This window comes from Arachis hypogaea, chromosome 17, assembly GCF_003086295.3.
Source record: "Arachis hypogaea cultivar Tifrunner chromosome 17, arahy.Tifrunner.gnm2.J5K5, whole genome shotgun sequence".
NCBI classification, from domain to species: Eukaryota; Viridiplantae; Streptophyta; class Magnoliopsida; order Fabales; family Fabaceae; genus Arachis; species Arachis hypogaea.
Genome location: NC_092052.1, coordinates 9,605,644 through 9,620,383, shown reverse-complemented (window position 1 = coordinate 9,620,383; position 14,740 = coordinate 9,605,644). Strand labels below are relative to the sequence as shown.

The 14,740-nt window shown below is 30.0% G+C and overlaps 1 protein-coding gene across 1 annotated transcript; it reads right to left on the bottom strand.

The window, feature by feature from the left end:
• Nucleotides 1-370: 370 nt before the first annotated feature.
• On the bottom strand, nucleotides 371-2,727 carry LOC112765129 (ferritin-4, chloroplastic). The gene is made up of 8 exons (XM_025810994.3): nucleotides 2,235-2,727; nucleotides 2,050-2,133; nucleotides 1,865-1,925; nucleotides 1,675-1,762; nucleotides 1,158-1,219; nucleotides 986-1,051; nucleotides 770-833; nucleotides 371-609 (listed from the first exon to the last, which is right to left on the bottom strand). The coding sequence occupies exons 1-8, from the start codon at nucleotides 2,546-2,548 to the stop codon at nucleotides 560-562; spliced, it is 789 nt and encodes a 262-aa protein (XP_025666779.1). The 5' UTR covers nucleotides 2,549-2,727; the 3' UTR covers nucleotides 371-559.
• Between the last annotated feature and the right edge of the window lie 12,013 nt (nucleotides 2,728-14,740).

Here is a 14,740-nt window from a genome sequence, read left to right as displayed (position 1 = left end):
ACATTAACGACTTACGGTGCTTAAAATATCCTGTCAAAACATAAACTAATAACGTCCGCTTCATTTATTGCCTTCTGAGTTCTTAGCCATGTAAAGCTAAGCCACGGAGTGGAATATAATAGGTGTTTGGATTTCCATGGACACATCCACTTGAAAGAAGTTGCATAAGGAGGATGGTCTTACCACTAAGTAATTATGTTCTTCAACGTGTACAACGTGAACGGCTTTTCAATATTATCAAGGCTGGTTTGCCTTAAAGAAGCTTCAGATAAATATTTGAATAATGCTTTTTGCCCAAAGCATCGTTTTTAAGTAAATTATGCGAGGGAAATTTAAACTCTTAAGAGTAATAATAGATACAAAATAACGATTAACAAACACAGCAGTTCACATTTATTTTATAAACTCGGTCATAGTTCAGTTCCACATTCTAGAAAGACACATTAAAGATCCTAATGAACTAGATAGGTACATAGGATAAGAAAAGCAGGAAATTATAAATCTTCAAGATGTAAACTACAAAGTACTGACTCCATCGTGTTCATGCAGCTCATCGTGTTCATGCAGCTCCTCCCTCGTGGAGAAGCATCTGATCAAAGTGCCACACACCTGAAAAGACCACCAACCAAAAAATATAGCTTAAGTAACAAGATTTGTTTTTCTTTTAAAACGCATAGGGGAAATAAAACTAGACTTGTATTATTCAACAATGAGAAGTCAGAAAAGCAACGTTAAGGAAGAAGCAGAGTCTGAACTCTGAAATTCTTACCATGTCCTTTCCCAACTCTTCTGAGCTGAGCGACATACTCAGCAATTCTTTTGATGGCTCCCACCTATTGATGTAACAATTTAAGAGTAGAGTTTTTAGATCTTGACAAAGCAATTTATAAAAAAAACAATTCTGCATAATCTCACACTACAAACTTAAATAATCATAATAATTATGATAATAATATCCCAATTGCAACACCGAATTTATACTAACCTGTTCACCCAAATACTCAGTTTCCACGAAATCTGCCAACTGAACATCATTGTTCTTGGAGGCAACCTGTCAAACGTTTTAAATATTCAATGCCAACATGAAGGAGACAAATGAAAGGAAGAATGTGCAATCAAAACCAAAAACAAAAGACCGATTGAAAAACTTGTCATACACTGTGCAAGTGAAGGAGCTTCTCATTCACAAGCTTCTCCAACGACAGAGCGAGTTCCATTGCTGCCCACAAAAGAAAGTAATCCCTTTACTTCTATTTAACATTTGCACTAGAAATTGGCAAATAATGCACTTCCAAACAAAAATGTTCATATTTACACAAACAACATATATGCAATATGATTAGGGTGTATAAAATCAAGCAGAGAATTTGACGCCAACTCAAAATATTACAATACAAATATCAGAACGTTGGATCCATTTTTCAAAAGGAGAAATGCTATGTGTACTCATTCCCCATCTAATAATGGAAGAATATGTCCGAGCTTGGTGTACAATGCAAAGTGAATACAAATAACTGAAATCCTTCAAAAATCACATAGTGCAATGACCACTTCAGACAACTACAGGACAATTCAGCAAAAGAATAAGCAAAATTTTGTCATCAACTATAATATATATATCACATGATTTAGACAAAAAAAAAATTCAAGGAAAAAGAGGCAATAGACATTAACCATGGAGTGCATCTCCCTTCTCTTCATGATCAAACTCAGAAAGCGGCATCACTATAGGCTGCAACTTCACCCTTCCACCCCTTTTGTTCTGAAGAAAAGTTTCAACAAAACACACAACAACCAGAATCTATAATTAGTAACCAAACACGTTCAGGAAAAAAAAAGGTGAAAATCAAAGCCGAACAAACACCTGATATTTCATCAATTTCTCAGCATGCTCTCTTTCCTCGTCACTCGATTCCTTGAAAAACCTTCAAAAGAAGATACAAAATCACAAACCACAACGATTAACAAGCAAATCAAAACAGGAACAAAAGACACAGATCCATTAGAGAATTAACAAAATTAAAGACTCAGAATCGTTTAGCTACTTACTTAGCAAGACCCCTGAGCGCGACATTATCCCTGTCGAAGTACGCAAACATTGCATGATAAACGTATGATACGTTGTACTCCACACTGATCAACACAAAAACAAACCAAAAAATTATTAGAAAATTTCAGATTCAAGCAAAAAACAAAGCATACAAAATGAAAGTGTGAAAGAAAGAGGAACCTACTTGATTTGCTCGTTAACCACAGCTTCAGATTCATCAACGTACTTGTGGCGAGCTAAAGAGACTTGAGGAACATTTGGAACTAGCTCGAGCTCCTTCTTCACCTCTTCGAACGGTTCGAAAACCACTCCAGTTAGGGTTCTGTTGCCGCTGCTGGATGCGCCTTTCGTGGCGCAAACCACAACGGCACCGGTGTTTCCGGTGAATCGGCGGCGGAAGGAAACCAACTGACTCGACGGCGGACCGAAATGCGAGCCTTCGCCGGCACCAACGGCGAAGAGAACGAGCTTAGAAGAAGTAACTGCTTTGAGAATCATTGTTTTTTCTTTTCTTCTCTTTTTTTTCCTTCTTGCAAACAGAGTAATTTACCTTCAAAAGAAAGTGAAGAAGAATAAAAAGGGAGGAAAATGGGTTTTTCTTTTTGAAAAGCGGTGGTAGGGGGTGTTGGGACTTGGGATAGGGATGTGTATTATAAATAATTAGCTGCTCATGATGCATGTTCAACCGTTTTTTTTTTCGAATTTAAAAAATTAATTTTTATATTTTTATTTTAAAATTATAAATTTAATATTAATAATTAAAAATAAATTATAAAAAATAAATATCTTAAATTATTTAATATATAAAATGTATAACATAAATAAATTAAAAAAAAATGGGTTTCTCTTTTTGAAAAGGGGTGGTAGAGAGTGTTGGGACTTAGGATAGGGACGTGTATTATAAATAACTAGGGGCTCCATTCATTTTTCTATTGAGTTTAAGAAATTAATTTTATATTTTTATTTTAAAATTATAAATTTAATATTAATAATTAAAAATAAATTATAAAAAATAAAATATTTTAAGTTATAAAATATATAAAATAAATAAATTTAAATTAAAAAATATAAAATGATTATTATGTGTAATAAAATTAATATAAAAATTTATTAATATTATTTAAAAATTAATTATTTATAAATATTATTAGATTTATTTATTTTTTAATTTTATTTAATTAAAAATAAATTAAAAAATTTATATCCAAAATTTTCTTTATCTTCATCTATAATATTTTTTATACATTATTCTTTTCTCTAATCATTTTTTATACATGTAGAACTATTATTGTCTCACCGTCACTATTATGTTGTTTTATTTTGTTCTCTTTTTTTATTTTCTTCTTCTATTCATCTCAATCACAGTTAATTACCACTATATTATTATTTTAATTCTCATTTTTATTTATCACTTTGATCCATAACTACCCATCATATTAATTTTTTAATTATGAAAAATTTGCTAACAGAATTCTTTTCTTCTTAGATTTAGATATCTAGATGTATAATTATTATATAAATCCTTATTATTTTTCATATTTGCTTGTTAAGTCATATTTTGTTATTTTAAGAAAAAATTTAAAATATCAAGTATTCAATTTTTTTGTTAATCAAATTATCAAAATTTGTCAACAATTATAAGAAAAATAATATCAAATATATTATATCTTCTTAGAAGAGTAATATTATATGGACATTACTATTTTAGCTACTATCAACATATAGAATTGAATATAAAAAATTTATATTGTTGAATATCTTCCATATTCTTAATACTATTTGTAATAATTCTTAATCTTTCTCTAAATCTAATATATCAACTTCTATATCTCTAAATAATAAAATTTTTAAGATTTTCTTAAAGTTTTATTTAATTTCAAAACAAAATAGGAATATCTATATTGTTGTTTTTTTTCTAATATTTTTAGAAAATTAATTTTTATATTTTTAAATTATAAATTTGAGATAGAAAGTAAAAATTTTAATAAATAATAAATTATTAATAAATAAAAATAAAAATAAAAAATTTATAAGTTATTTAATTTTTTAATGTATAGAATAATAAAATTTGAATTTTACGTATAATACTAAAATTATTACGTTGTTATTATATGTAACAATAACTACATGTATTCGGTAGAATAAAGGAAAAGACAGCATAGATAGAAGTTATGTGTAAAATAAAAAAGTAATTGCACGAAGAATGAAAAAAAAAAAAAAACTGATAATTATATTTTTTACTAATTTTTAAAATGACAATTATATTAATCATTGATTATTAATAGAGTTAAGATAAAAAAATAGAAATTAGACACTAAATTCTCCTCTTCTCTTTATATATTATTATAGATATTATTCTTTCAAAATTTTTATTTTTTTTCTCATGATATATATATTTATTATTTTTTATTAAGAAAAAAAAGATAAAGAGTACTATACGTACTCTATAGAACAAAAAACGTACAAGTTATATATAAAATAAAAAACGTACAAGTTATATATAAAATAAAAAGATAACTATAAAAAATATGAAGAAAAATTAATTGATAATTATATTTTTAATAATTTTTAAGATAATAATTATATTAATTATTATTTATTAATGGAATTAAGATAAAAAAAAATAGAAATTAGATACTAATTTTTTTTATTTCCTTTGTATATTATTATAGATAGAGATGATAAGGAAGTTTAGACCGTTACACTTATGACACAGCAGAGAATCAGAGATACGGAAATTTAGACAGTTACATTTATGACACAGCAGAGAATCAGAGATTCATAAGAAAGGGCGTGTGGTCAGCTCGTGGTCTAACTATGTTGTCTAGTAAAACTGCCAAAATGTTCGGAATCATTTCATTTTTTTATTTTTTTTTCTGGATTTGGTTCACTTAGCGTTATTTACTTTGTCAACAACAGAAAAATTATGCTATTAAAAAACAGAAAAAGGAAGAATCTCTGCCATCATTTGATATACGACAATTATGCTATTAAATTATTGTCAATTTGATTATTTGATTTTGATGTATAATTAATCTAAAAATAAATTATACTATCTTAGTATTCTGATGATTATTATTCTATTTAAAAAATAATATTTAATTTATTAAAAAATTTGAAAATAAATAATTTTAAAATATTTAATATTTATTATAAAAACTAGATTAAATAAAAATTAAACGTTACATAATAAATAATATAGAATTGATCTACTATCATTTATGATATTCTTTTATGCATAACTTGATGTATCCAAAAATATAAGAAATACTCGAGGAGAATATTTATAACATATGCATATTGACACGGATATAGGACACGATGCAATAATTTAAAATTTTTATAAGATATAAAGATACATCAATAATATATATATATATATATATATATATATATATATATATATATATATATATATATATAAAGTATTTTTTAGATAAAATTATAATGATATTTTAGTATTTTATTAATATTAAAATATGTTTTTGTCGCTGACTTAGCTTTGAGGTACAGGTCGATGATAGCTGGAAAAGTGCTGATGAGTCTTTTTCCTGCATCGCAAGTTCTTTCTTTGTCCGAGCAACCTGGAATACCTGCAAATGTAAAAAAGACTCCGATAATTAAGTCAGTTCGTGACTAGGAATTAATAATACGGATGACTTTCTCTGTTGTTTCACTTTTCAGGTAGTTGATATAGGGGTTCTCCAATGTTCTATCTGTCACAAACTCAAAACAAAACTACTGCGAATACTAGGTTGTTCCAGTGTTATTTGTGACAAACTAGATGGTGTTCCTATTTTTCTTGATGTAGCAAATTTAGATAACACGTCCCTAATATTCTCATTTTCGATTGACATGTATAATTTAAAAATTCTAAAATTGATCAGTTAAATGTTTTGCTTGTGTATAGTATTGTTCTAATAAAGGTTTGTGTACCTGGAATACGTCGTTTACCTATTATACTATGAGTAGGGAGTCACAATAGACTTTGATGGGATGTACTCCACGTAGGCCGGTCAGGAGCGTTTCATACTCGGATTGGTTGTTGCTAACTGGGAACATGTATTTTATTGATTGTTCGGTTGAGACCCCTTCTTTATCTTTTAGAATGATCCCAGCTCCTCCGCCGTCTTTGTTGTAGGCTCCATCGACGTATAATTTCCATTCCGAATAAATCTCCGAGGTAAATTCCGCAACGAAGTCGGCTAAAACTTGAGACTTTAGTGAGCCTCGAGATTGGTAGTCTATATCATGTTCGGATAGATCAATAGTCCATTTGGTTAATTTTCCTGCAAGATCGGGCTTTGATAGAACTTGTCGCAGCGGTAGATTGGTCCGAACTATGATTTTGTAGCTTTGGAAGTAATGTCTAAGTCGTCGTGCTGTGATTACTAGAGCATAAGCTAGTTTTTCAATAGTTGGGTACCGAATTTCTGTATTCTGTAAGATTTTACTAACAAAATAGACCGGACGTTGCTCCCGACCTGTTTCTGTGATAAGGACAGATGAAATAGAGTTAATAGAAATTGAAAGATATAGGTAGAGTGGATTACTATGTATTAGTTTTGTTAATATCGGGGGTGATGACAGAATTTGCTTGAACTCAGTGAAGGCCACTTCGCATTTGTCCAACCACTCAAATTTGTTTAATAATGTGTTGAAGAAGTGGGTTGATCTTGCCGCCATTACTGGCAGAAACCTTGACAAGGCTGCCAGTCTTCCAGTAAGCTGCTATACTTCTTTGATTGTTTTCCGTGACTTCATCTCAATGATTGCTTTGCATTTATCGGGGTTCGTCTCGATTCCCCTGTGGCTTAGCATGAACCCTATGAACTTTCCTCCTTGCACTCTGAAGGTGCATTTTTCTGGGTTTATGCGCATGTTGTACTTTCTTAATTAATGAAAGACTTCTTTAAGGTCAGACAGGTGTTTTTCTTCTGTATCTGACTTGACCACCATATCATCTACGTATACTTTCATGTTTTTTTCGATCTGGTTCTGGAAGACCTTGTCCATTAAGCGTTGATAGGTAGCCCCTACATTCTTGAGGTCGAAGGGCATGACTTTGTAACAGAAATTTCCATGGTCGGTTATGAAGGTCGTCTTGTCCTCGTCTGATGGGTGCATGAGTATTTGGTTGTAACCTGAGTATGCGTCCATGGAGCTTAGTATCTGGTAACTGGACATGTTGTTGACGAGCTTATCAATGCATGGTAAGGGATATGAGTCTTTCGGGCAGGTCTTGTTTAGATTGGTGAAGTCTACGCACATGCGCCATTTTCCTGAGCTTTTCTTTACCATTACTATATTCGCTAACCAAGATGTGACGCGGATTTCTCGGATGAAACCTGCACTTAGTAGTTTCTGTGTCTCCTTGGTGGCTGTGTCTGTTTTTTCTTGTCCTAGGTGCCTCTTCTTTTGTTTGACTGGCCAAGCCTTGGGATCTAGGGCAAGCTTGTGGCTGATGACTTCTGGGTCTATCCCTGACATGTCAGCTAGAGTCCATGCGAATAGGTCGGCATTCGCTTGAAGTAATTTGGTGATTTGCTCTTCGTATCCTGCAAATAAGACAGAGCTGATGTTAGTGGTTTGACTTTCATTATCGGAAACTCTTACCTTATGCAGATTGTCGATTGGAATGGGACATGTTTCCTGATCAGTCTGAGGATCAAGCTCGGCTAACCCTGGTATATCATCAGTATTATATACCAAATTCACTCTGGGCGTTGGTTGTTGTCTTATTTTGAGTCCAACATTGTAATATTGCCTTGCTTCTTTTCTGTCCGAATGTACTGTCGCTATGGTTCCATCCTGCGAATGAAACTTGACACACAGGTTAATTGTGGAGACTATGGCTCCGAAGGCATTTAAAGATGGTCTTCCTAATATAATATTGTACGGATTAAAGCAATCGACAATTAAGTACTGGATGTCTAAAGTCTTTGAGTGAGGATACTCCCCTAAGGTTGTCCTCACCCAAATGTAACTTGTCATTGGGACTCTTTCCCCATAAAATCTGACCAACTCACTAGAGGATGGTTGTAGCACTTTGTCATTCAGTTGCATCTTTTTGAAGGTAGATAGGAACATAACATCGGCACTGTGTCCGGGGCCTAGGAGGACCTTTCGAATCAAAAGGTCTCCTGTTGTTACAGAGATTACCACTGGGTCATCTAGGTTAGGAGTTTTGGATTTGAAATCTCTCTGTGAATTTGATCTTTGGAATTTGGAAGGCAGACACCTCGGTTAGTGTGTTATCCTGTAACGTCAACATAGTTCGTTAACTCCTTTTTCTGGCTGAGCTCGTCTCTCCTCCACACGCAAATCCTTCTGAGATATAATTGATTATTTGCTTGGGTGGTTGATTATTCTGCCATTGGTCCTTTTCAGTGTCTACTTTCTTATGTTCTGCCTCTTCTGAGGTTGATAGGTCTTTTTGCATCCGGCTGCTGACATACTTATCCAGTAGTCCTTGCCGTGCTAGTCTTTCTAGCAAGTCCTTGGCCACCATGCACTGGTCCGTGGTATGGCCGAACTTCTGGTGAAACGTGCAGTGCTTGGTTTTGTCCACATACCTTTGGTCTTGGTATGTACCTGCCTTGCTTGGCAGCTTTATTTGTTTGTTGTGAAGGATTTCCTTAATTATGTCTTCCCTTTTTGTGTTGAATTTGGTTTAAGAGTTGAACTTTGGAGTGAGCTTGAAGGGTTTCTTAGGCTCTTTGTTAATGTGAGACCTTGTTTGTCTCTCTTCGTCTCAGCGGGACTGTGGTTTCTCCATCCGTCGAGCTTCACGGAGTTCTTCGATATCAATTAGACCTGCAACCTTTTCTCGAAATTCTTTTAATATTCTCGGCTTGGTAACAGCAATAGCCTCTTGGAATTTTCCTGGGCGAAGACTGCTCTTCAATGCGTGTAGATGTACCTCGGGATTGAGGTATGGGATTTTCATGGTTGCTTTGGTGAACCTTGTTATATAGTCCATCAGGCTCTCCTGCGGACCTTGTTTGATAGTGCTGAGGTAATCGGACGATCCATGCACGTATATTCTTGAGGATGTGAAATAGTCTATGGAGGACCTCGCTAATTCTTCAAAGCAAGAGATTGAACCTGCTGAAATTTTAGAAAACTAAAGTAAAGCAGCACCATCTAAATAAGTTGGAAAAGAACGATAGAGTATAGGGTCAGAGGCACCGTTAAAGATCATCATGGATTGAAATTTCTTAATGTGTACATGGAGATCCCAAACCCTTTATACGCCTTAAGCGCTGTGAGGAGAACGAAATTCTTTGGCATTTAAAAGTTGACAATCTTCTTTGAGAAGGGATTGTCTATCGTCAGTTTCTCTTTAGGCGGAGTCACCTCCTGGGAGCCCAAATCCAAAGGTCTCGCTCTATTCGAGGTCGTGCTCTTAGGGTCCTCTGTGTTCGACTTCCCGTTATGAGATGCTTCTAGAAGGTCAGCCATTCTCTTGACCTCTACCAAAAGAGTAGCATCATTCATAGCCATTAGCTCTTCGTTAGTGGGAGGAGGGGTTGCAGATATGACTTCTTCGGCCATAATTCTACAAAGAAAAGGTAAAGCAAGAGGTATGTGGGGTTAAGTCTAAATAATTTCGGTGCCACGGTGGGCGCCAAATCTTCTTGTATGGGTAGCCGACTCTAAGGTATAGTTTGTCCTGCTCAATGCTTGAACTCGCCTTTCCTTAGATTGGGTGAGACATACTTCGGCTCTTCCAAGAACAGCAGCAGTGGACACCTGCAAAGACACTCCAATGCTCAAGTTAGTACAAGTAAAATATAAGAATGAATAACGTACCTGTGACCTAGAGAGAGTCACTTATATTTATAAAGTTGTTGTGTTTAGGACGGTTATAAGTATTTCCAAAACTGCTTTGCAGAGCTTTAGTTAATTATCTCGTAACTGTGTTTTAGTGACATTATTTAGAGAGATTTGCCAAGAGATTCATGTGCCGATTTGGGTTGGCACGTAGTTGTTTGATTTTATAGGATAATTCCGTTAGAGAGCAAAACACGTACTTCATGTACTTTTGATATAGCACATGTTTATTTAGTTTTAACTAGATTCCGATTTATAATTTTACCTGATGAGCTGAATTATAGCCAATAGATCAAAATATAAATTATTTTTTTAATTATTTTTAAGTCTTTTTTAATTATATAAAGTACTTAAAATATTTTTATTTTAATAATTAATAATATATACTATTTTTAGACTCATTTCAAAAATATATATTAAGAATAAGGTTAGATATGCTCATACGTGATGCTATTTAGTTGTGTCTATACGATTCGGTAAAAATATTTGTATTAAAACATGGTTAGATACAAAAGATCGCGTATATTAGACGAGTGTCATACTTGATCCGCAAACAAAACAAATAAAAAAGTGATTGTATTTCCTAGAAAATTACAAACCAATCAAAAGACAATGATAGTATCATTTAGTTAACATAATAAAAAAAATCTAAATTGGGATAGTTAGCTATTTACTAATAAGTATTAAGACATAATATTACAGCCTTATTTTTTTCTAAAGAAAAAAAACTCTTAATCCACAACTACTATTTAAGTATTTATTTATACATGCATGATTTTATATATACTTAAACACATTTTTCTTACCCTCTAACTTCCCCTTCTATCTCTTTCCCTCTCTTGGAGGATGGTTGGGAATTTGTTTTGTGTTTCTAATTTTTGAATTGGATAATACTCTTATTTTCAATTTGATATATTAGACAAATTCACTACATATGCCGAAAGTTGGGAAAAAATGTGCACTCTAGTTATGCCGAATTATTTAGATATCGTTAATCTTTTTTAAAGTATAAATATATTATATTTTTTAATAAAAGTTAAATAAAATGAGGAGTATCAAATCAACGTCGTTATCGAATTTTGGCCAAAAGGAATTCACAATTTACAATTGAAGTTCTTTCCGATGAAGGAGGTTCACTATACTAATTAAGTTATATTATTGTTGTTTCATCTATCAATGAAGCAATGATACAACATCACTCAAATCAAATCAAATAACCATTCGCCTTTGTCTCCAAATTATTATTCCTCTGATATTTTGGTTTGAAAAGGCACCAAGACATAGAAAAAGGTTCATGTTAGGTGGCAAAAGAAGAGTAGTCCAATTGAGATAGTGCCAACAAAGTGCTCACCGAATTCTTGTGTGAATTTGATCTTTGGTGAACTTGAAGAGTTCATGCATTTATGCATATATGGACAAAGGCGGAGCTTTTCATGGGCAATGGGGGCATGGCCTCCCAAATATTTTATATAAAAATAAATAATATTTTTTAAATATATTATTTAACTAATTTGGTTGTCTATCTTTTCAATAAAATTATTTATGTGTATTCAAAATTCACATAATTTATTCACTTGGTAATATTTTATGCCAAATTTAGTATAATGGGCTTTGGGCTTTAATTTCTTTTACCTAATTTGAAGTTTTACAAATGGAAGAAAAAAAACTAATATATTAGACTATAATAAACTTTGATAATTAGCTTTTTGGCAACAATTTAATTCAACGTTATTTTAAGTTTTATTAATTTAATTTTTTACATATAAAATTAAGATATTCAATAAATATTAGCGTTATAATATTCAAAGTTTCAATTTTTTAAGTTTCAAGCTAAATTTCAAATAATTATAATTTCATGTATTATTTTTGAAAAATTAAATAATTTTTTTATCAATTTATTTTAATATTATTTTATATTTTTCTATTTTCTTAATTAAATTTTTTATGAATAAAAAATTCAAATTATCAATTAGCGTGTATTATAAATTTTAATATTTATCATTGTAATGATAATTTCTTTTACATATTTAATATTTTATATATTTTAATTTTTTTATAAATATAATGATAAAAATTAAAGAATTATATCTTTTTAAAGAAGAAGGCTAACGTTTAAGAAAGAAAAATATATAATTTATAATATCAACATCTATTGATAATTTCACTACTCTAATAAATCATGAAAAAAAGTGATTCAATGCAAGTATATAATTTTTAAAGGTTCAAATAATAAAAACTAATTAATAAATTTGATATTATTTGTTTGATCTTATTTCTTTAGAATGAAATCTTAGAAAAACAATATCACTCAAACAAAAAAGATGAAATTAAAAGATGTTATGATAAATAATATTAATATAAAAATATTTATATAATTATTATTTATCTGGTATAAATTATCCAAAACGATTTCAATATGTTTGGTTTAATATTTTTTCTTTGTAACTAAAATAAAAATACAACATATTATTTTTTATTTTTCAAATTGTATATTGGCCCCTCAAAATTTGTGTTCAAGTCCCACCACTGTTTATGAAGTCTCTTTCTAAATTTTGGGTTGGCAGAAAAAAAAATTATTTGAGATGTAAATAAATTAGTGTATACTTTAATTTACTTTGAAGTTATATTTTACTTTCTCTTTTATTTTTTTTAAATATCTTCGTAAGTTAATACTCACTGTACTCTAACATGGACCACTAAGTAAAATCTAAAGATGCAATTTAATAATAAATATACACAGATTAAAATTTGTAAAAATAAATAATATCCACGGTAATTTAACTAAATTATATAGATAAATTTTAATATTATATTAAAATTGAGATGTTTTAATTTAAATAAAAAATTAATTTAAAAGGATAAAAACTTCTAAGGATGAAATTAAGAAGAATTTGACGGATTAAAAATATATTCTCTCAAATTTTAATTTTAATTAATATTAAAAATGTGATTTTATATTATATAAAGACAAATTTGTTGTAGATAATCTAAAATGAATTTTTGTAAATATTACAAAAATTATATTTTTTATGATATATTTTAATTTGATAAATTAAAGATTAATTTATTATAAATTTATGTTCTATTTAAAAATTTATTGTTGATTAGTGACCAAAATGTAAGAAATAAATCTATGCCATTCTCATGCATAACATTTCAAAATAGCTTACGGTTAATGATCTTATCTTGTTTGAATATGATATGATAAAGAAGAAGTGGGTTTATAATCAGGGGAAAAAACAAAGAAAGAAAGAGGTGGGCGTAAATGATTTGACAGGTAGTCAATGCTTATCAAGAACAGGGTAAAGATATAGTAGAAGCTAAAGAGTAAGGGGTAAAGGGCAAACTCGATGGGTGCAAAGAATAAAAGAGCAATCGATTCATCAAAATATTTAATAATCTTCCACGGAGAAATTATCATATTCATAATAATCACTAGTGCTTGTGCTTATTAGTATTTAGTGCGACGAGAGATCATGAGATCTCAGACATTGGAGTGATCCGTTCGTTAAATCCGACGGAAAACGATGGGTGAATTATTTTCGGTAAAAATTTTTTTGGTTGATAGGTTAGATAACTTTAACTTTAGACATTACAATATTATAAGGGTCCATCTAGTGTACAGATACATTTTGGTACAGATTTATAGATTTTTGTTTTTATTTGGTTTAAAAGCGTATCATTAAAAGTGTTGCTTAAAGAAAAAGTGTTATCCTTAATCGTTAACTTGGCTCTGATACCAATTTTTTACTCTTTTATGTTTATAATGTGTATAGATTTGAAGACGTTGAAAATTTCCATTATTACTAGTATTTATAATTCTGATTTCATTTTTATAGTTTTTTAATCTTGTTTTAGTTTATAATATTCTTTTTTGCATGAATTATTGTTTATAAAATCTTTTATCTGTTTATCTTTTTCTTTAATATATTTTTTCAAATCTTCAAAAACTTCTTTTATTTCTACACTTTCCGTTGTTTCTAAATATCTTTTTAATTTTTCAACCTCATTCTCCATTTTTTCTTTTAACAGCTTTAATTCTTTTAAGTCATAATATGGTTTTCCAGGCATTTATAAATTTTTTAAGTTTAACTCCAACTTGTTTATATTTATTCTTATTTCTATCCTTTTTATTATAAGGTCATCAATTTCGATCTGAAGATTATTTAATTCCTTTTTATACTCCTTTATTTTACTTTTTAATTTTTTTTGCTCTTTTTCTTTTTATTTTATTTTTTGGTCTTTCAATCTTTGTATGCTTCATTATTTATTTTAGAATTTCTGCAAATTCTATCATTGCTTCATCACTTTTTTCTAGAGATTCTATTAATTTTTCTAACTCTTCAACTTCTCTTTTTAACTTGTCATAGATTATTTTTAGAACTTTAAATGCTCTTTGATTTATTTCAGAGAACTGCAAATAATTCAAACGATTTTCTCTTTCAAAGAGCTCTTGTTTCTTATCTTGATAAGTTACATATATTTCTTCTTTATTTATTGTCATAATTTAGTATTTAGGGTTTCATTTAATTTTTCGACCTTTTTTGTTAATTCTTTTATTTCAGAATCTTCTTCTTTAATCTTTAACTTAGATAAACTTAAGGGACTATTAATTTTAGATTCTCTTATTTGAAAATTTGATGAAACCAATTTTCCTGATGGTTCTTTTAGTAATAGAACTGAGTTTTCAATAGCTTTATATTTTGGTATTTCTGTTTTTACAATTTTCTGAAATAATTCATCGACATAAATTCTTTCTCTGTTTTTAAATATTATACTATGATGGCTATTTGTTAAAGCATAATTTATTGCATATGTAATTGAAAATGGTTCATCATCTTGTTCCATTAGATT